A 22,542-nucleotide genomic window follows, 5' to 3' on the forward strand; every position below is an offset into this window, starting at 1 on the left:
TTATATTTTCTTACAGGTTGTATACCATCCACACAGATTATTGTCCTATCTTGTATTTGTTACAGTTTTTTGATGTAAGAGCTATATATAACTAGTCACAGATATGTCAACATGCTTCAACATTCATAGTGCTTTACCCCAAGGTATTTCACATTATTGGAGTTTTGACTTAAAATATGTTATTTTGATTTGAAATATGCATTTCTTTAAATTTACTTATGGCTTATTTTCAGTGGAGATAAAATCATTGAATCATAGAGCCACAGAATGGTTTGGGTTGGAAGGAACCTTAAAGATCATCTAGTTCCAACCCCCCTGCTAAGGGCAGGGACACCTTTCATAGACCAGGTTGCTCAAAGCCCAACCCAGCCTGGCCTTGAACACTTTCAGGGCTGGGGCAGCCATAGCTTCTCTGGCAACCTGTCCCAGTTAAGAATTTCGTCCTTATATCTGATCTAAATCTACTCTCTTTCAGTTTAAAGCCATTCCCATTTGTCCTGTCACTACTTGCTCTTATAAAAAGTCCCTCTCCAGCTTTTTTGTAGCCCCACTTAGGCAGTGGAAGGATGCTCGAAGGTCTCCCCGAAGCCTTCTCTTCTCCAGGATGAACCTATCATGGTTAAGTTGTAAAAGTGTTAACCTATAATTCTTCTTAATAGACCCCTCACTGAAATCAGTACTGGCTATCAAGTAGTAGCAGATGATTTCACTGTAAATCCATTTAAATAATAAAATAACAAAGTTCTTAAACAGAGCTCAGGAAGATCACAAGGAAAAAAAAGAAAAGAAATATCATAATAATAACTTGCCTGAAAAGTAATTATGAATTAACTTTCATCGGCTCAGCCACCTACATGAAATAGTGTGAAGGCCTTAATAAACAAAAGGTTAGAAAGAGAAAACCAAACACCGAACATTAATATTTAACAAAGATAGAAAACAAACTAAATGAAGCAATCATTATCAATCATGAAAATTACAGCTTTCCTGCAAATTTTGCATAAATGTAGAAAGGAATGACTGATGATAGAAACTTGGAGAGATTACCTAAACCTTGGTGCATCGCTTTATTGGCAGACAAAAACTATTCCATTTTGGTGGTAAAGCATGTTCCAATGATAAAAAAAAAATGCAACCAAGTAGGACCAACAGTATGAACATTATTTTACAGTAAACAACTAGGGACCTTTTCAAACTACTGCTTACAACAAGATCCCATAATAGTAGTATCAACTCGATCCATGAATAGAATACCTTAGTCAGACACTTCCATTTCAGAATTAGAAGAAATGTTTAGTCTGTCACATACCACTGAAGTGTGCAGAGTCTAGGTTGGAACTCTCAATTCACATCACAATTTAAACAAACTTTCTTCTATACCTTTCCTTTGCAAACCCACTCACTTGTCTGTCTACCTCCTAGAGTGCATTCACGGGAGTTATTCAGAGATAATATTCAGATAAAAGGATTAACGGTTTGAAGTGAGTAATTTACCTTGATTGTAAATTTGGATTTTAGCAGCACACTAAAGAAATAGTTCTGATTTTCTATCTATTGAGAGAAAATATTGCACCATTATGTAAAAGGGATGTATTAGAATGAATACTGAAACTGACTGCACTGCCATCAGATCCAGAGACATCTTTTTCCCCCTGAGGGTACTGGATAATGCTGAGCAGGGCTTGGTAGGCATAGACCAAGCCCCAGCACGTTGCAGTGATTTGTACCTCTCCAGTATTGCCAGGACAACCACACACCTTGTCTAAGTGTTCTATTAGCTATTCCAGATTTTGCACTTGTTCAGGGGCCCACTGGCTGAGGTACTTGCCCATATTATCCCACACACCCTGCTACTCATGACTGTCCAGCCTTGGGAAAGATCTTTTGGTGGTATTCTCAGATAGCTGTTTAACCTTAAACAAGACATGAACTAAATTCAACAAAATGATTTCCAGCAAAAGGAGAAGGCTTGTTTCAATGGTATTCAAAGGATATTCAAAACCTTTAAAATTCTCAAATGCCATTGTAAATAGACCGGTGGACTGAAGGGAAGGATGGGAAGGAGAATAGAAAGAATGTAAATGCCACAGGTTGAGATAAGAGCAGTCCAGTAACTAAGGTATAATACAAAACTACCACTAATACTAATAATTATAAGGGAAGTGACAAGGGGAGAGAATATAAAACTAAAAGAGGAAAGGAATTAAAAAAATCCCCATAAACACAAGTGATTTACAACGCAATTGCTCACCACCCACTGACTGATAACCCACCCCGACCTGAGCAGTGATCTGCCCTTCTGGGGGACTCCCCCCAGTTTATATACTGGGCATGACGTGCTGTGGTATGGAATATCCCTTTGGCTAGTTTAGGTCACGTGTCCTGTCTCTGCTTCCTCCCAGTTTCCCATGCCCCTTGTCACTGACAGAGCATGAGACTGAAAAGTCCTTGATCCGAGTAAACATTACTAAGCAAAAACTGAAACGTTGGTGTGTTATTACCATTGTTCTCAGACAAAAGCCAAAGCACAGCACTTCACCAGCTACTGGGAAGGAGAAAAATAACTCTTACAGCTGAACCCAGGACACACTGGAAAGACCTTAGCTGATGTGTGGTATCCAGTTTTGGATATTGTACCTCAGACTCAATTTGTAGCAACTGGACGGAAGCCAGTTCAAAAATAAAATAGATTGATCTTAGATTAAAGATTCAAGGACTATTAAAAAAAAAAAAAAGTAGTGATGTAGTGAAAAAATAGAAGCATTAAACAAGAAAAGTTTTGCTTGGTAGGATTTAATTTCCATATGCCATATTTACGCTAATCTTTGTCTATAGAAGAATGTGGATAGAAAGTAAGAATCTGTGCAAAATATGTGACTGTAAAATGATTAAGCTCTTTTTTCTCCTCTCCATCACTGGCTGTGGTGGTGGCTAGTTTGAACTTTCTGGTTTGGGTGATCTGCTTCTTGGTGAATTGCAGCTTAATTAGCAATGATCTTAACTGTGCTTTCATGGTTTGGTTTGCTTGTGCTTTTGGTAAGCTAGACTTGAATAATTAATACTTTACATTTATTTAGCACCTTATTTTCATATAGATTAGATTTTTTTCAACTATGGTTATATATGCGGGATACTACCAGTACATATTTCAAGATGTTTTATACAAGTTTTGCTATATATTAATAGAAATTAATTATACAGATATGAAGTATTAATATAATTATTAATGTAATTAATTGTACAGATATGCAGCATTATAAGTAATACTTAAAATATTTTACTGGAAATAAATATTACTAGTTTTTTTCAATAGGCATTTTAAAATCTAATTAGCCAATTATGCCTCTGAGCATGGGTATATGAACTTTCCTCTGTTCCTCTCTTGACAAAGCAGCTGCCAAAGAGATTTCTTTTTCAGCCTGTTGCAGTGGCTTAGGTTAATAGTTTGACCAGACTTGTCAGACTGATATGATATTCAATATGGCATTTTCAGCTGCTATTTTTTCTGCTTAATTTCCAGTCTTACAATAGTGTTTAGTCAAAAAAGCATGTGTTTACTATGCAAATACTCCACAATACTAGTATCATTAGCCTAAAATAGAGGGATTGGTACCTCTCAGAAAAAAAGTAGGATGATCAGAGGTTTTCTTGAAGGATGAATTGAGGCAATGAATGGTCCTAGAAAGATCACTGTAATTCAAGCAGAAGAAGTTGCTTCTGGCAGCTTGTGGCAGTACTAGCAGGCTATATAAACCATGGCTTAAATTTGCATTGGGTATTCAATTCCAAACTGTTGTGCCTCATCCTTTCAACAGGCACCTCAGAGAAGAGTGTATGTCTCCATCTCCCACATTAACCCTTTCCTCACAGGCCATAAAACACTGGTTGAGGTTATCTTCCTTTTCTCCAGTTTCCTCATCTTCCTCACATGGGTCATGTCCTTCTGCCCACAAGCATCTTAATGGCCTTTTGCTGGAGTGACTCACTTGAGTTTGTCAGTACTTGTGGGGTTTGATTTTTGATTTTTTATTTTTTTTTGCGAATTTCTCTTTATTAGTCTCTCAGGTGTTAGTCCTCTCAACTAATTTTATCTCTGTATATATCCTTCAGGATCAATGAAAGAAGAATGATTCATCCTTTCTGAAGAGATGTCTATTTTATTTCACAATCTTTTTTTAATCCACCTCTCAATGTTATCTCATAATTTAAATCATATCTGGATTTTATAAGCTATTGTATTCCCCCCTTTTGTCAACATTTTTGTCTAGTTTTGTTTCATTATCATGTTCCTGCCATTTTGTTCAGCTATTAATAAAAATTTCTCATAAGACTAGTCCAAAACCTGAACTCAAACACGCTTCTAGTAGGTTCCCTCCTGTTCATGTAGTCAGATCATTAGGAAATTTAGATTCGCTGACTTCCCAATTTTTTCAGTGTATTATCTGCTGTGGATCTTTAAATTCTTTACCTTTCAATCATCACATAGCTAATGTAAATCTAAGATGCTGTGATTTGCAAAATTATATGTATTATTCTATTCAATCATAATTGAATTTGTCTCCTAGATGAAGGGTATGGAAAGAATGACTTTGGTGTCTTCAAGCGAGAGGTTTTTTCCAATGGAAAAAGTACTATTTTGTCAACATTTTATAAGCTTGTACAGTAAAATGTAGAAAAGGAAATAGCTGCCAACTTCAGGATTATTTTTTTTCTTAAAACAAACAGAAGACATTATTATTGCAGCTGCAACCACCTGTATCAGAATAGGCAATTTTTCAGGAATTACCTCCTGAGATGTAGGAGAGTTAAATCTGACCAACTTTTATTCATTATTCCTCGAAATCTGAAAGCCTCTGGTCATAGGAAAAGGATGACATCCCACAAATTCTTGTTCTTGTCAGGAAGTAAAAAAGGATTTATTTATATTTTTAAATATGAACATTTTCATAGAACAGAAAAATATTTTCCAAGTAAACATATCCAGGAAGGAATCATAGTCTCTCAGCCTCTTACCAAAGTGTCAAGAAGGAGCAGCCAAAAATGAAATGTAGCCATAAAGAACACATTGAAATTATTGAAACAAATTTAGATATCCTAAATAGAACAAGTGTTGCACGAGGACCTATATTCCCACATCAATTGTTCTTGGCTTTAATATGGTAACAAAGCCGAAACCACTTACAGAATAGATACTGACATGAAAAGTGGCTTATTTAAATAGGCTGGTTTTCAGAATTAAATGATGCATCCCAGATCAAATGACACAGGTAATATGAAAGCTTTTAATACTACCAAACATATGGATATTAAAAGATGAAAGTGCTCTCATTCTGCATTCTGCATTATTCTGCATTATTCCACATATTGATTTGTTCCATCAACAAATCAATAAAAGGTATGTTTTGTGTCTGTGTCCTGGCTAAACCCAGGATAGTTTCTCCAGTGGGTAACAATAAAACTTCAGCTACAGATCTGCAGCAGATAGGCTGAAATCTCTTCATCAGGTTATTTAGTCCATATACCTCTTTCATACCATGATCAAATACAGGTTTGTAAGGAAGAGAGGGTGAATAATGACAGATTGCAAGCACTAGAGTCTGCTAGTAAGGAAATGTAGTAACAGCAGCCTCCTTCCCACCCCACACCCTATCCCCCATCATTAAAATAGCTAATTGAAGAGAAAGAGAGAGAAGCAAAATAAAACCTTTTAATTGTAGTATGGAATTATGGGAATTAAAAAACAGCTGATAGGAAAATTCAAAAACCACACCAAAGCGGGGGTTTCTTTGTTTAAGAAAATGTATACAAGAATATAAAGAACTGTAAATCAAAAGACAACAGAAGGGAGCTTAAAAAAGTATAATGAGAGAGAACAAAGAGCTCTCATTTTTCTTTGCATTCCTCTTGCTTCTTTCAGTTGTTCCTTTTATTCCTTTTCCCAATTTTTGGGTTGGTACTTTACGAATTATCCCCTCCTTTCATCTTTTGCTTTCTCTTTCCTTAAGAATTTACATCTGGAATGTCAGAACTCATTTTTGTTTAGGTGTTTGAAACACAGACTTTGCATTCATATTAATAATTGACCTCTGAGCAAACCGTACTTCTGTAAGCCATGATGATTTTGTTAACAGCAATGGTAAGAAAGGCAGCGTTCACACTTGGCTCATGTTCCATATTTTTAGCTGGCATTTGCCGTTTTATTCTAATTCACTAGCAGAGAGAATTGCCATTCATTTTACACAGTTTTGTCAGTTGCTTTCTCAACCCCATCTCATCTCTCAGCCCAGGTGGCTTTTTTTCCTGTAAGGGGTGTTTGAAAAAGGCAAGCTTTAGTTGTGGAGGTTAATCTGTCTAGGCTTCTTTCAGAGTTGTTGATCCAATGTAAGAGCTGAATGCTGGAGAACGGCTTATTCCTTCATTTGCTACAGGCAGCTTAATAGAATCCAGAACATTAAAAAGAAATAATAAAAAAGAATACCATTGAAAATGGATTCTTTTCATTCAGTTCAGTATTCAGCAGTCTCTACTAATGTCCTCTGTAAGTTCTTCCGTGAGAATTGGTGGGAGAGTCTTTGTCAAGTCAGCCAAATTCTCTTAAGAGTTAACTAAAGGTTAAATAACTAAAGCTACCATCATTTTTCATAAAACATGACATTTCTTCTTATGGCTTCTTTCTTCCTCATCACTTTTGAACAACTGGTCTTCACTCACATCTGCTTTTCTTTCTCACTTGCACAGCTGGCTCCTTTGAAGCCCATTATTATTTTGGTCTCAGAAGTTCTCTTGTTTTTTTGCATTTGTTCTACCATCCATCTGAATAGTACTTATAACTCCTTAGCTATTTCATACTTCTCTTGCTCATTTCCCTACCGCTCATTACTTGGAGAGGCAGGTAATCTCAGTAACAATACCTTGTCAGGGGAATAGCTAAGTACTACTGTAGCATGACTGTGCAACACGCACATGGTATCTTTCACAATGGTTTGGTCTTAAAACCTTTCTCTGGCCACAAAGGTCATCAGAGACTTGGTGAGCTATTTTACCAAAGCTATCTTATTCCATATTAAAATAATAAAAATTAGAAGAAGTTAGCACTTTCATGAAAGAAAGCTAAACTTTACTAACTGTTCTACATACATATGAGCCTGTTGACAATAAAAATATACCCAAATACAAAGAAATGCTAAGCAATGGGCTTAACTAAAACTCCTATTCAAATTCATGTGAAAAAATGACAAGAGTCAGGTTCTGAATGGCTTAAGATCATAGAATCATAGTGTGGCTTGGGTTGGATAGAACTTTAAGATCATCTAGCTCCAACACACCTGCATAAAATTAAAACATTCTGCTGCAATATCAGTTCCTTCAGTATTAACTTCCTCCATCTCAACCACTGTTATGTCTGCCCCTGCTTTCTCTTGCCTAAAGGGCAGCCTGTAGGCTGCCTGTACAAATGGGTGTCAAAACCCTACAGACCACCCGAGTGTGCTGGTGGTATCAAAGACTGTGTTAAAGGCAAACAAAACTAAAACTCTTACCAGGGTTCAGATATTCAAGATCCTGTGTCACCTAGACACACATGGTTAACTAAGGGCAGCTTCAGGCAGGAATCACAAGATCATCTGCGTAAGTGAGATGCAATAGCCTAACAGATAATGCACAGCGTTGCCAGTTCCCTGCTGAGATATTACACATTTAACAGCAGAATTTACCTAATACATAGCTTGCTTCAGGTAACTATGCACCACCCATTTCTTAGGCCTAATATATAAATATTATGATACATTTTTAAGAGAAAGTTTGCTGAAATTAAAAGTATGACCAAAAAAAGACTTTGCATACATACTTCCTTTGGAAGAAGCACTTTGAATGAGATCATTTTAAACTAGCAAAATATGACTCACCTAAACACAGGGCAAATCATCCATAAGAAACAATTTGTTCCAAACTAAAAATGACATTACTATAGATAATCTCAGTGATGATCATAAGCCCTGAAATGATATATGTGTAAGGATTAAAGGATAGCGAAATAAGATAGAATGTTCTGATAGGAGGAGCTCAAGCATCAAATTATGCATCATAGGGCAAACCTCTACTGAGGTGACTTAAAACATAATCACAGAAAATGCTCAAAAGGAAAGATGAAATATCTCTCAATTAAGATATATGTCTAAACCTACTTTTGGGATGTGATATTTCAGGCTGAAGCTACCAAAATTTGTTCTGTATGAAATGCAATAGGAGATTATTCTGCTTCATTAGTTCTGAATTTGTTGAAGATCTGCTGATCAGAGGACACTTTGATAAGGTGGCACCATAAAGAGAGCACTTTGAGGGTAATCATTAAAATCTGTATGCATGCTAGCAACTTGAGGTAGATCACAGTGGGAATTCAGTACAGTATACTACATCATTCTGAAAATAATGATAAATGACATTTCAACATAATGATTTTTGCTTTAAAATTTAAGGAAAAAAAAAAAACAGTTAAAAAAGACAATGTACTCTGAGATTCAGATTAACTGCTATACCAAAGAAATACAATGGCCAAAAAAAGATTAAAAATGTGGTAGTTAAATATTTTTAACATGGGTAATGATATCAGCAAGGATGCAAAATTAAGGGCTGCAGCATATACTAAGAACCAGCATCAGTTCTCATTGGTACATACTAAGTGTGCTGCTTTCTTAAGGATTCTGGATCTTTGCCACAGTGTACAGTCCGTATTGCAGGATAAGAAAGAAACTGCACCACTGTTTTGCTCTTCAGACCCACCAATCTGCAAAGTAAATGGATCCACTGCTAAAATCCAAGTCTCTGTCTTGATTGCTTAGGTCAGATATTCTTGTATGTGCTGTGCCTTCCTCTTTCCTTTTACAGTCTATTCCTGCTCTACGTAAGAATGGTATTTAAATTGAAGCACTGACCTACACAGACAACTTATCTTCCAGAAGGTTTTAAATATTGCAAAATACATACAAAAGAGATGACAAGTGATATAATGAAGGAAAATATGAGTATACAATTCTTAATATAATAAAAGTGTAGAGTTAGCCCAAAGTACTCCAAAAATTCTCAATCATTTCCAAAATTGACTATTATTTCATATTAGCAGCACTAGCCACTTCTTTAAAAAGTGCCATTTGAAACTATCAAAATTAGTTATTTACAAAAGATTTTTTTTTTTTTTAGGTTAAATATAGATAAAATGAACTTTATGATGCCCTGAAATACCCACTAGATTTCTTTCTCATAAAGGACAAATGTACCAGACAGCCATTTTGAGGGGAGGCATTTCAGTACTAAATGATATGTACTGTATGGAACTTGAAGTATGATGGGTAGAAATAATAGACAGACTTCAAAGCCTTCCATAGAAAAAAAGAATGTCATAACTCTTGGGAGTAAAACATCGGAGCAGAAAGTTAATATAGCGAGCTTTGTGCAGATAGTCTAAAACTGTCAAAGCCTAACCCCTTTAAAATAGTGTTGTCAGAGCAATTAGCATCAGGAAAAAAAAGCAAAGTCATAATGGGGTGACAGTGAAGTAAAATCCTTTCCTCAGTTCTGAAACAGGATACATTTTTTATCAAGCAAAAAGATTTCTAGGGACATATTCAGAATATGTGTAACATATAATAACACTCTGAGAAGATTCTTTAAGCTGAAAATATACATAGTTTGGAAAGACACAGAAGGTGAAGGAAAGGTCTCACTCAATTGTTCCAAAAGGTTTTGGGTTTGGAACTCCGTCAGTTGTTCTTCCTTAAGTACAGAATGTTTTTTCTTACAGCTCTAACAAACACTTCCAGTCAAATTGCAAACAATATGGAGATGTCCTGTTTCATTCACCAAAATTAGTTGCTTAAAATGAGACAATAGCACGTTATTTTAACTTTGTTTTGACTTAAAGTATCCATCCTATTTCATTATTCCTGACTCTGGATCTGTCTAATATTTGCAATGTACTTAAATTCATAGAATCACGGAATGGTTTGGCCTGAAAGGGACCTTTAAAGCTCATCTAATCCTATCACTCCTGAAGTAAGCAGGGACATTTTCAACTAGTTCAGGTTGCTCAGAACCTCACCAACCTGACCTTTTAAATTCTCTGTTTCCAGCGACAGGGCATCTACCACCTCTCTGGGCAGCCTGCTCCAGTGTTTTACCACCCCTGTAGAAAATTCCTTCTTTGTCTCTATTCTAAATATCCCTTCTTTAAGTTTAAAACCATCACCCCTTATCCTATTTCAACAGGCATTACTTAAAATGTCTCCATCTGTCTTAAAAGCCCCCTTTAGGCACTTGGAAGGCTGCTCTAAGTTCTCCCTTTAGCCTTCTCTTCTCCAGGCTGAATACGTCCAACTCTCTCAGCCTGTCTTCATAGGAGAGGTGCTCCAGCCCTCTGAATTCAAAAGAATTTTGTAGTTTGTAATTTTGTCCTTATTTTGGAAATGGGAAACTAAGACACAGAAAAATTAAGGCATCTAACTTCTAGTATTTTGGATCTGACTGATATACTGAGAATATAAATTTAGGTAAACAAAATTAAGCTCAAATCTTGCAAAACTGTATAGAAGTCAGCTTTAAAGTCTGGCTTAGGGAATGAGAGAATGATAAAAATGTTTGTTTGTTGTGTTTTTTTTTTTAATAGGCTGTTTTTATCTTTGCATCACTTTTTCTTTTTCTTTTAAAAATAATTCTAATCAGCAACATGCTGAAGAAAATGCCATTTTGGCAAGAGCAGTTGAAAAAAATAATTACTAGAAAATGCTAAAATAGAAAATCTAACTCTCTAGAAACATGTAAATATTTAATTAGATGACCTATTTTATTTCATTAATCCAAAAGGGTATAAGTGTCAATAAAAATGTCAAAGAACAGTCAGATCCCAGATGACTAATGGGAATTACTTCAGTCATTAGTATGTTAGTATGTATTTTGAATTGAGCATTAAAAACAAGCCAGACAGGTTATCCTGTGCAAAACAGACAATGGAAATCTGCAAAGCCATGTAAATATTCAAAATTGTACTGTGTAACATAGGCCACATTTGAAGATTCATACGTTCTCAGAATAAAGTTCTAGGCAGAAATCTACATTGAGCACTATGTAAATGGTTTGCTAAATGCACTCATATTTGGACAGTAACTTATTTTTTTTACATAACTCCCTATTGCTGCAAAGGAAAATTTTGCTCTTGGTACTAAAATCTGACCTATTTAAATATTTGCAAGCATATATTTTTTTTCCTCAAGGCCTTTTGCTTAAAGTGGTGCCAACAAAAATGCTAGAATATTTTTTTCTCAGCTGGCAAACTAATCTAATTTGTAAAAATGTTAAAAGAAAGCTTCAGAAATTGATTTATATGCCCCCCCCCCCCCCCCCCTTCCCCAGCAATTTTTGTGTGTTATGGGCTTCTATGTCACTTGTTATCATTCCATTTTCATTTAGACTGGCTTTGTTTCACTGGATTTTTGTAGAGGTGCTCTGATATTGTAATAAAAGGTGAGCCTCTAAAACCTAGGGAGGTTGAAATGTGGGTGATTTTTCATTTATTATTGGCTGACCTGTGAAGAGAAAAAGAGTCCTGCTCACAAACTTCTTCCTCTCTAAAATTCATTTAGTAGAGACATAAAATACCATTTATGTAACTGTGATAGGGTTTTGAGGGTTTGGGTGTTTTGGTTTCTTTTCCTTTTTTTTCTTTTTTTTCTCCCTCAGATGAAGAGTGCTGTACATTTTTCATTTCCAAACAACTCACAAGTGCTCTGCATGAATATGCTCTGCAACACTATGGATGACTTATAATGGATCTGTAAAGCAAATTTTCAAATAAAATTAATCCTCATTTATTCAAGTGGCAAAATCACTGAAGATCTTAGTTTTGCTGACTCCATTCCTGATTATTTTATTTTTAATAAAATATGTTAAATCTTGCATGTAATCTATTACTAATAGTGGTCTTACTACTCTGTTTTTATTGTTAAACTCATCATACTATTATTAGTGAGCTAACAGATACAGGGATATAGGTAACTGGCCTGAAGACTTAATTCAGCCTGTGAAACCTGTTTACATAGTTTTCTAAAAATAAGACTTATTTGGAATATAATTATTAATTAATTTAATCAAATTGCATTTTAATTTACACCTGTGTAATTTTACTTCTACTGGGTCCATCTGGGCTCATACCCGAGAGGTGCCTTTGGTCTAAATACCTGGGTACCGTTAGAAGGCAGAAATGTAGTCTGTTTGTATAATTGTTAACCTGGATTATATGACCTTACTCGAAGTTTCAATTGCTTTTTTCTCAAGCACAAGGAGTCATTAGCTTTATAGTAACTGAAATAACTTATTTGTCTCAAAGCACTGTGTTTCTCCCTTTGGCATCAATGGTTTATGGTAGTACTTTATTTTTGGCACTCTTTACAGCACTACTTTATTTTTGTCCAGTTTTATCAAATATTAGCTGTTTTTTTCTTCAAAGTAATTTAGCACTGAGGCATATGAAGCCATTTCTGAGGCTGAATTTTGTGTACAATGGAGAGAAATCATAAGAAAATACATGGTGTAATGATAAGGTATGCCAGGAAAAAAAGGCATTTCTGCGTAGTCATAGAGCAGTGCCATGGTCTAGTGGTTCGTTTTTCTGCCTGGCTCCAGTCCTTCAGACAGCATTTCAGAGATAAACTCTTTTTTTCTTCTGCAGCTTGAGCTACTCTGGAGCCTGGGACTGTGGGAAAGTGCTGTCATTTCCCATTAGGCAAGCCCTCCTCTTCTCAGCATGAGCCACAAACCCCACTAGGCCCTTCCACTGGCGGCAAGAGGTCTGGGAATTGCCCTCTCAGTTCTGTCGTGTGATCTCACCGTGCTGGAGTGGCTGCAGCCTGCCGGCTGCCCAGCTCTGCCAGGCCTTTCCCAGCAGCTGTGGTCCCCTTGAAGCCCTCAGCCCTGCTGCTTTCTTGCGACCTGCCACCGCTTCGGTCCCCTTCACGACTGTGTAAGGTTCCATGCTGGCCAACTCATCTCATGTTTTCCTGCTGCCTTACTAATGCACAGTAACTGCAGGCTGCTGTTTTAGAGCATCAGGGCTGCCTGTAGCAGATGTAAGCCTTGCTACTATAGCTGTTTGGTGGCAACTAGAAAAACCAACTGCTTTTTCTAAAGGCTAAGTATGTCAAAATTATTAAGCTTGCAGCTTCTTTTCGCTTAGTGACTGAAATCTGTGGGGTTTGGTTATAAGGGACCTTCTGGACTTTACTGAGGGAGCTTTTCTCTTTGATGGCTTCTATCTTTCCATTACAAGGAAAACATTAATCTTATAATTCCTGCAATTAATTCCTAGTTAAGCTAATGTCACAGGAAACATCAGGAAGTTTTCATATGACCATATGATGCAAAAAAATGCATATGTATTTAGCTATGTGGTAAAAGGCTTGAATTAAAAAGTCTATCTCTTGCCTATTCAGAACAAATTATTGAGATTATAAATCTTAAAATGCAGACGAGCACCCAAACGAAATATAAGCCTTTTGCATACTGCTAGTACTAGTGCTCCTCTAATGAGGTATGCACACCTTAACTACCTCTAGTTAGTAGGATAGGGGAGCACCTAGTGTTAGTTAATCAAATGAGGGATCAGGGAGCAGCTAAAGGGGTTTGCAGGTGTTTGCTGTGGTGTAAGTGAGGCAGCTGATGGAAGAAGTCTTGTAGCTATCTGATGAGGTGGCTTTGAGGTTAGTTTCCTTGGGGGTGGGGCTGGAAGAGTATTGTGGAGGTGCTGCTGTGGGCTTATAAATTGGGAGAAGCTGGAGAAAACATCACTGAGAAAGATCTGGTACTGCCAGAGTCAGAAATGTGATATCTAAGGAGTTTTAGTTAATTATTTTTTATTTTTTTCCTTAGGAAAGAAAGGTGAATAATACTCATCAATGTGAGGAGGTGTTGCTGTGTATTTTCTTTATGCTGCAGAGGTGGAGAAGTAAGGGGCGATCCTTGTGTGAAGGACTAGATGTGCTCTCTGAGCTGGGGGTCTGCCTGTCCCAGTGTTTCTTGTAGTTTTTTTAAGGGAACAGTCACTGTACCTTGAGAAAAGTCACTGCATTGGAACCTTTGAATGAAAATTGTGACCTTGAACAACTTTTTCTGTATGTCTGCCCTTTTTCTGTGACTTAAAAAGGCTGGGAGTAGTGTGATTATATATATATATATATATATTTAGGTTCTGTTCTGTAATAGAAAATCAGTTGTAAATTATAGATTTAGTACTAATCTTATGGTAGCACCTCATTCCTTTATGTAGAAGATAGTATCTGAGTCAAGCGTTAACACTTCACTTCTTGGTGACAGAATGGATGTAAATTACTAAGATAAGGTGTTTGTGGTTTCACATATGGCAGGTAACAGCAGCCTGGTGTGCTGGAATGGATATGCTGATCCCTTGGCTTTATGCACCATTATGTGTCTGAACCTTTGGGTAACTCTTCCTGTTGCTGATAGCAAATGGTTTCATAAAAGTCACGTTATGTGTAGGTATCCTGTAATCATGTTCTCATAGCATTGCTGCTATTTTTGCCTTTTTTTTGTTTTTTTTTTTTTTTTTTTGGCATAACTGGAGCTGCCACCTCCTCTTATGTCCAGATGTGTCCAGGAAGTTTAAACTGATTCAAATTGTTAAGATAGCATATTAATGATTTGACTTTTTAATACACAAAATTGAGGCACGCAGTAACACATAGCGCTTCCGAGGTACCCCCCGCTCGTATCCCCGAGGCCGTACTAGTGGAGGTTCGCAGGCGTTAGCATTGGAGACTGCAGGGGTCGCTGTGAGGAGAGGTGGGCAGTGCCCAGTGCCGGATGCAGCCAATTCCAGCCGGATCCGATCCAACCCACCCACCCCAGGGCTCAGCCGCGCATCTCGGGGTGGGAGTGCCGGAGGGAGGTGCATGTGAGGAAAGAGAGGAAACACCGGAGGGAGGGAACAGGGATCAAAAAGTGAGAAAAAAGAGCTTTCCGGACACTAAGGTCCGTGCAGAAAGAGGGCAGGACGTGCTTCAGGTGACAGAGTAATGATTCCCATGTGCCACGTGGAACAGGTGACGATGTAGCAGGTGGATGTTTCCCGAAGAAGCCGCAGACCGTGCAGACTCCATTCTGGAGCTAAGTAGAAGTGTGAGGAAGGAAGGGAAGAGAAATTGTACTGTTACAGTCTGATCCCAGCCCCTATTCCTCATCCCCCTGCACCGCCTGAGGGGAGAGGCAGTGGAGTTGAGAAGTGAAGTTGAGCCTGGGGAGCTGGGGGGATGGGGCTTGATTTAATTTATCTTCGTTTCTCACTACAAGTGGCAGTGAGTTAAACTGATTTTCCGCACGTCAGGTCTGTTTTGCCTGTGACAATAATTAGTAATTAATCTCCCTGTCTTTGTCTCAACCCAGAAGCGTTCCTGTCATATTTTCTCCACCCCCTGCCTCCCCTCCCCCACGTCCTGTTGAAGAGGGTGGGTGAGAGTGTGGCTGGGTGCGGGTCTGGCAGCTGGCAAAGATCAGCCCACCGCAAAGGCAGTACTAAGTAAATGAATAAAATCAGCAATACATGGCGGGAGTGCCCAGAGGCGTATCTTGATAGCTTTTTCTTCAGATGCCGAGTTGCGTATGCATATTATTGACTGTTAGTGCTATCCTATGCCTAAAACATGGAAGGGGTTTTCTTGCTTTTTATTGACAGTGTAGTTCTCGGATGCTTTCAAGTTAAGCCAACTGTGAGATACCCCTGTTTTGAACATTCTCAGTGTGTTTTACTTAGTTATCAGCTTCTGTGATGCAGTAGAGAACTAAAATAGCCTGAAGCTTTAGTCTTTCAGGGTGCCCTTTGACTTGCCTGTCTTTCTGATCTGTGGTTGATCATCACAATCTTTGAGTAGCCCCTGCCAATAACTGTGTTTTCATGTGGTGCGGTGGGTTTGATACAGAATGAACTTATGAATGGCCTCTACATGAAATTACAATTTTAATGATAGTGTGTAAAACCTGAAAAGGTACAACATTGTTTGCAGACAGCTCTTCAGTGTTTCTTGTGGCAGTTAATGACCTGTATGTTTACTGTGCGGATCCAAATTGCTTTTGGTACATTTAATCAGAATTTAGAATTACACTTTTAAATACACTTATGTGTCTATGTATGTGTCAGGCACAATTCTTAAAGGTGTTTAACAGATCTGATTCTCCTACTAATTATAATTGTCTTCATAGATTTCATTGTCATAATTTGAAAAAAGAACTGGTTCTTATGGATGCAGTTTTTTTGTCGTAGTTGTTTGGGTGGGTATTTCCCCCCCCCAAATTTCCCAAGAAAATTGTTAAACCTTGAAAAAAAAAATGTCACATGCTGACCCCCAGAGGACTTGCTGTACAGTGTTTAGTACCAGGAAGTCCCAAAATCTGCCCTCTTATGTAGAGGGTGGAGAAGCTCTGAGCGGAGCCAGCTGGATCTATTGCTATGCTACTGAAAAAAACACCCTATATATTTATAGATCTTATCACTCGAAATGGCTGAATGTCAAGATCTAGGAAATGACAATGGAAAACGAATGTGTGTTTTGGTTGTTGGGCGTTTTTTCCCCCAAACAGAGGCTAAACTCAGTACTGGTCTAGCACTGTGCTTCCTATTACAAGTACTGTTTCTTTATAGACAAGCTAAATATATTCCATCTGTGGTGAAAAACTATTTTAGTCTGTGCATTTTTTGCAGATTAATGCTACTGAAAGTTATGGATGTAGCAGTATTTTAAGCTTAAAGTACTGCCATATGCTCAGTATGAAGTCGTGCAAGTTGTGTCAAATGTGTCAAAAAATTAGGAAAGGGACTTGAAATGATTCTGCTCTCTTACCACACACACTTGTTTGTCTAAACAGTTCCCTTTCTGGTTGCAGTAAAGGCATACATGTTAATTTGCCAAGGTGCATTTCCAAAGTAAAGAAACATGTGAAGGGGGGTAATTTTTTTTTTTTCCCTTTTTTTCCCCTGCATGATGAAATGGATCTGCAAAACGCATGATTCATGAGCTATAACTACCTACTGAAAATGCTAGTAAGATAGGTAGGTTAGCAGTGGCTTAATTCTGGAAATGTCTTAACACTGTAAATTTTCATCTGCTGTTTAGCTTTTGTTTGCACTCAATTTCATGGCATTTGGTCTCAATGAATTTATTTAAATACTCTGAAAAGATGTTTTCAGAAATACTTCAGGCAACAAGGGTACACCCAGGTAATCTGTTAAATGACTAAAATGCAGAGTTTTTTTTCTATTCAAGACTTTTCCATCTTTTTTAGGATTACAGTCATGTAAAGAATTTGGAAAAAAAAAAAACAACAATTCAAAACCAAAACCAACCCCCCAGTAGATTTCAGGTTAATGTACTAATTCCTTGAAGTTTACCACATACTTGCTGTTTCCTATGTCTGTAAAACCTTTAAGTGTACTGATTAAGGTATAAAAGGGTATATTTGTCATCTTCTAATGTGAATTGCAGTGTCAGTTATCCTAAAGAATAATATTCTAGTATTTCAAGGGTGATACTATAGAAACAATTTTATTTATTGAGCAGATAAAGAATCCATGTTTTAGGAATGATACTTATTACTGTAACACAATCAAAGCAGGTAGGTCTAAAAATTGTAACAAGAACTTGGGATGGCTTGTTGCTGTTAGATAAGTTCATTTATGTGAACCAAATCCATACCAAGTAGAGCAAACGCTGATCAGGATTGAAGTAGCTAAAGCTGTAAAGCTGTATGGTTTTTCAGTCATATAGCATCTTTGTCTTTTTTTTTTTCTCTTTGTGTAGTGTCAAGTGCTGAGGCTAGCTGCTTCTCTCTGTGTGTCTCAACCTCATTTTCCTTCCTTCTTTCCTTCCGTCCTTCTCCTACCATGCATGATAGTTTTCTGCTCCAAAAAGTTGCAGTGTTGTCAAAAAAAGCCAACAACCAACCCACCTCCCTAAACCCACAATTCTTTGAATCCCTTCTCAAAGTGATGTGTAAGTAAGATCAGAAAATACATATCCTAAATTAATAACGAGCTCGTACAGAAGACTCCAGATGTAGGGCAGTAGTAGTAACCACTCTAATTTATTAAATAGAACAAGAGGCACGTTTCCCTAAGAAGTGCAATGTCTAGTGAAGGTGAGAGAACCCACAAAATTCTGAACATAAAATGTGGCAAGCCCTGTGGTAGTTCCGCAGTTTGAGGATTGAGGGGGAAAAATCAACCTGGTTATTTCTGGAATTGGAGTAAATGAGGTGGAAAAGGAGTAATAGGTTGACAAGTACACAGAAGGTGAAAAGATGAGAGCAAGCAGCTAATTAGCACATGGAAGACAATCTTGCTTAAAAAGAAAGGAGAAATTGCAGAGAGCTTTTTCCTGACTTATGTTGCCTTGACTGTATGCCTTCATGTGTATTTAAAGCTCTCCTTGCTTTGATCACCAGCTCACATGAGTCTCTTTTCCAAAACTCAAAATTGGAAAGAGATGGGAAACCACCTTACTGACTTAATTCAAGCATAGGGTTACTTTTCCATGGTTTTTACATATGAGAGTAGTCTTCAATAAGCCTAATTTTGCAAAGAAAGTGATGCAGCTATACTAGTATGTTGTTTACAGTTATTTATCTTCTGCAGTTCCAGATGCCAATTAATGAACTATAGCATCATTGTGCTGTAAACTTCAAAATATTTTTTTTTGTTTGTTTTAAAGGCATGTGTTGTCTTGACCATCCAGATTAAAAATGTGTGTGTGTTTCTTTGCTTTTTATTTTTATGAGCTGTTTCAATGCCTGAAATCAAAAAGCTCTTTCAGGGAGAAGTTTGAATAAAAGGTGAATAAAATTGGTGCATTGGTCTGCATGCAGTGAGTCATGTGCCCCTATTTCAAAATACAGAAATTAGCTGGTGATGTAAGGTGACAGTACACTTGGACAGTATTGGCATCTTACATCTCACTTATGTGAAGTTTTTGTTAAGAAACCAACATTTCACTAGTATCAGCCAGGTTTAATGAATTGTTTTCAGTGGGTTTTCAGTAAAGGATGTAAGTGGTTTTATCTGTTTTATCCTCAAAATGAGTCAAAACGTTTATTTTGGAAAATAGTCTGAACATCAGTTTTTCAATGTGATTATAGCTTATGAACAGTGCCAATTTCTATGTTAAGACTGCTGATGAGATAGGAAATGTAAGGTTATTTTTCTTAAGCTGTTAAATGGAAGGATTTGTTTAGTTTTGTTTTCTGGTCAGTTAATTTACATGACGTTGAACATAAGAGATCAGTGCTTTCTCTGGAGACAAGATAGTCCATGCTATTTCAAACTGTGCTAGGTATCTCTCTGTGAGTCATGGCCTGGGTATCTACTTCTAGGTATCCTAAATTTACTTGTCCTCACCTTGAGAGGAATCCCATTGGAAAAAAACAACAAAACAATAGATACAAACAGGTCTTTCTTTTAGTGTGTGCTCTGTTTGAGAGTGCACAGACATGTTAAAATAGGAGGGCTAAAAAGCTCTAGAGCATGTTTGAAATGTTGCAGTGAATGTTGAGACTTCACCAGGGTAAAGTGCATCATGCATTGGCAGGTCAGATGTAGAAACACAATGGTGGTCATAATGCTCATCACACGTACTCATGTGCTTTATTATTTTAAGTTACACTCTTTTGTGCCTTCTTATTGCACAGGTTATCTGGATTTCAGCTTCCATCATCTATTGTGAGCACAGGATCTATCCTCACCCTCTGTTTCACCACAGATTTTGCTGTCAGTGCTCAAGGCTTCAAAGCTGTCTATGAAGGTAAGAACTCTTTTCCTATCACGTGTTTGTCCTACTTGATACATGTTTTTCATGTTGAAATGTGATGTTTCTGTTTTAATTGTTTGGAGTTTGAATCATGAGTGAATATTGCATAAACTTTTTTATAGTTTATTTAAATGGTACTGCGTCACAGCTGTAAGTAGTCTTGATTTTGAAATTTAAATTAAACTCATACTTTAATATCTGCTGGAGTTTTTAGTCAAATCTGTCAGGCTTTGAAAGCAGGACAAAAAACATTGAAATGGTTTTCTTATTTCCTAAATAATTTTTTTGACAACTTCTTTGAGCAATGTTTAACTTAAGGGCTATAATGATAAAAATGAGAGTAGATATAGATACAAACTGGTCTTGAAAATCAATCACTGATTTCCTTGTGGAAAACTAAAACAAGATAAATGAGAACAATAATACATGTAAATTTTAAAACAAAGCAAAGAAAAAACAACCCCTAAATAGTTGCAAACTGGCTCTGCGGAAGATGGCTGCACAGTTCTAGGGGGAGAAAGTAAATAACAAGGTCAAGCATTTCATGTACTCTAGTGTCTACTAAGAATTAAGCTCATAAAGCTGGACTGATACCATTTCCTTATTACTTTGGGTTGTACAAAAGGCTTTATGAGATCTGCAACCTTTTGTTTGGGAAAATTACCAGATACAGTGGCATTAAGTCAGTCGCTTAGTGTTGCTGGATAGTGAGGGTGTCCGGAGGGTAACTTCACAGGAAATGCAGGGCTTTGAGTAGCAGAAGTTTCAGAAAGCTTGGTTTCAGATTAGTTTCATATGTATAATCCTTTGAAAGTGTTTATTCTGGAAAAGCTGCCTGAAGCCAGTGAAGTGACAGAATTTAAAATAATTTTTATTACAGGGTTGATGTAGAAACTTGGAATCTAGATGATAGTATGGTTTGTAGCTATTTATTAGGAGTAGCAGTTGCAAGTGTATAAATCCATTACATTGGTCACCACTTCTAGGAAAAAGTCAAAGTAACTTAGAGACCACAGGTATCTTCAAATGCTCGGGTAAGCTTTTATCATTTTTCTCCTAGAAATATTCATAGTCCCTTGAAACTTTACTGCCCTTTCTTGAGTGTACCTAAGTCTATTCCATATTGATGCTTAGCTTTGTTTCATATTTGATTAGTGTTTTGAAACCACAGAGTTTTTAAGTATCTTTTGAATTCAGTCTCCTCACTGAGTGGGTTATATAGGTGAGAAAGATAGAGGCATAGGAGGTCTCATGACTAACTCAAATTTCTTTGTTTTGAGCTTTCTCTGTTTGGGATGGGTAGCTCGGCAGTATGTCTTTCCTTTGTAGCTTTTCCTGCCTTGGCTTTGGCAGACAACACTGTTACCTGGTAAGTCAGCTAATCAGTCTTTTTTTAACTGAAATGTGAGGAAAGGCTATGGAAGTTTCATTTTAATAGTCTTCATAAGCTTGAAAAGGAACATCAGAAGTCATGAACACACCAGGACCTGTTCTTGTCACCTCAGTAGGAAGTTGCTTTCTACATACCTGAATTACTCTCGTCTAACAGACACATGCGATAGCATATTTCATCCTTTTATGCAGTCTGAGCAGTTTGTTTTTCATATTGAAAAAGACAGTGAAGAATGCTAAAGGACAGTCTCTTGACTGTCAATGTAAGAACACATGCACAGAGCCACAGGCTGTAATATAATGACACTTCCTGCTGGCCTACTTTCTTATAAAAACCCCAGCAAGAAGAGCTGTAATTAACAGTGACAGATAGGACCACTTTCTGGTTAAACAACACTGCCCCCGTTCAGATTTAGTGCTGTAAACCTGGTGTGGCCCATGAGCTTTAAATTGACTTCAAAATATGACATCCAACTCCAGAAGAAATGGTGAATGTCACTTGGGTGACAGTGTCTCAGTGTGCAGATAGGTAGTGGGGACTTGTGCATTGGGAAGGATTTGTAGCAGTGAGTGGTTAGATGTTCTTTATGGAGGCTTGGGGTGATTTTGCCAGTTAAGTTACTGAAGCCCCATAGTTTTAAGAACTCCTGTAGCTGTTCCCTAAACTGCTTGTTATGAATAGTGACCCCTTCTGGCTCCTATGCTATATATGATTTTGTGTGAAGGCATGTGATAGCTTCCTTTGGGACAGGGAAATACAAACCAGTTACTGGAAGCCTTTGTAAGCTCTGCCAACTACCCATCTCTAAGCGTGTTTGCTTCTGCTGGAAGTACCTATTTATCCCTGGGTTTAGCCAGCTCTTGTAATTCTTCTCTTAAGTGCATTGCTGTTCAGTTGGAAGCATGGGGAGCATTGAAGTGCTACTGACTGCTGATGTCGAAGAATTTGGAACACTATGAGGTTGTAATCCAGAGCTTGATAAACAGTGTTTTAAACATCTTAAATGGCGATAAGCTTTGACTGCATTATCAGCTGGCAAGGACAGTGTGTTTAAAAATTCTGTGGTTTGTGTTGGTTTTGTTTTGTGGTGTTTTTATGATACCTGGGGACGTGATCTGTAACAGAAATTTTGATGTATAATTAGAGAAGTCAGAATTTCTCAACATTTGAATGTTGCAAACAGACAAAGCATTGGGGGGGGGGGGGGGGGGGCGGGGAAAGCCTTGCAGCGCTATGAGAGGGAATCATTCTGGAACTATACCACTCATCTTACAGTAGCAGATGAAATAGGTATGAGAA

General features: G+C 37.4%; 1 protein-coding gene across 1 annotated transcript in view; it reads left to right on the plus strand.

Annotated features, from left to right (window-relative positions):
• The window catches only part of CSMD1 (CUB and Sushi multiple domains 1), a 1,163,462-nt gene that overhangs the window by 324,492 nt on the left and 816,428 nt on the right, over nt 1-22,542 (plus strand). The window contains exon 3 of the mRNA XM_061460659.1: nt 19,732-19,844. Within this exon, the coding sequence (XP_061316643.1) occupies nt 19,732-19,844 (113 nt within the window). The remainder of the gene's footprint in view (nt 1-19,731; nt 19,845-22,542) is intronic.

Source organism: Pezoporus flaviventris, unplaced genomic scaffold (genome assembly GCF_033815535.1).
Source record: "Pezoporus flaviventris isolate CSIRO_AGI_PZ_B2104156 unplaced genomic scaffold, CSIRO_AGI_Pfla_v1 ptg000031l, whole genome shotgun sequence".
NCBI lineage: Eukaryota > Metazoa > Chordata > Aves > Psittaciformes > Psittacidae > Pezoporus > Pezoporus flaviventris.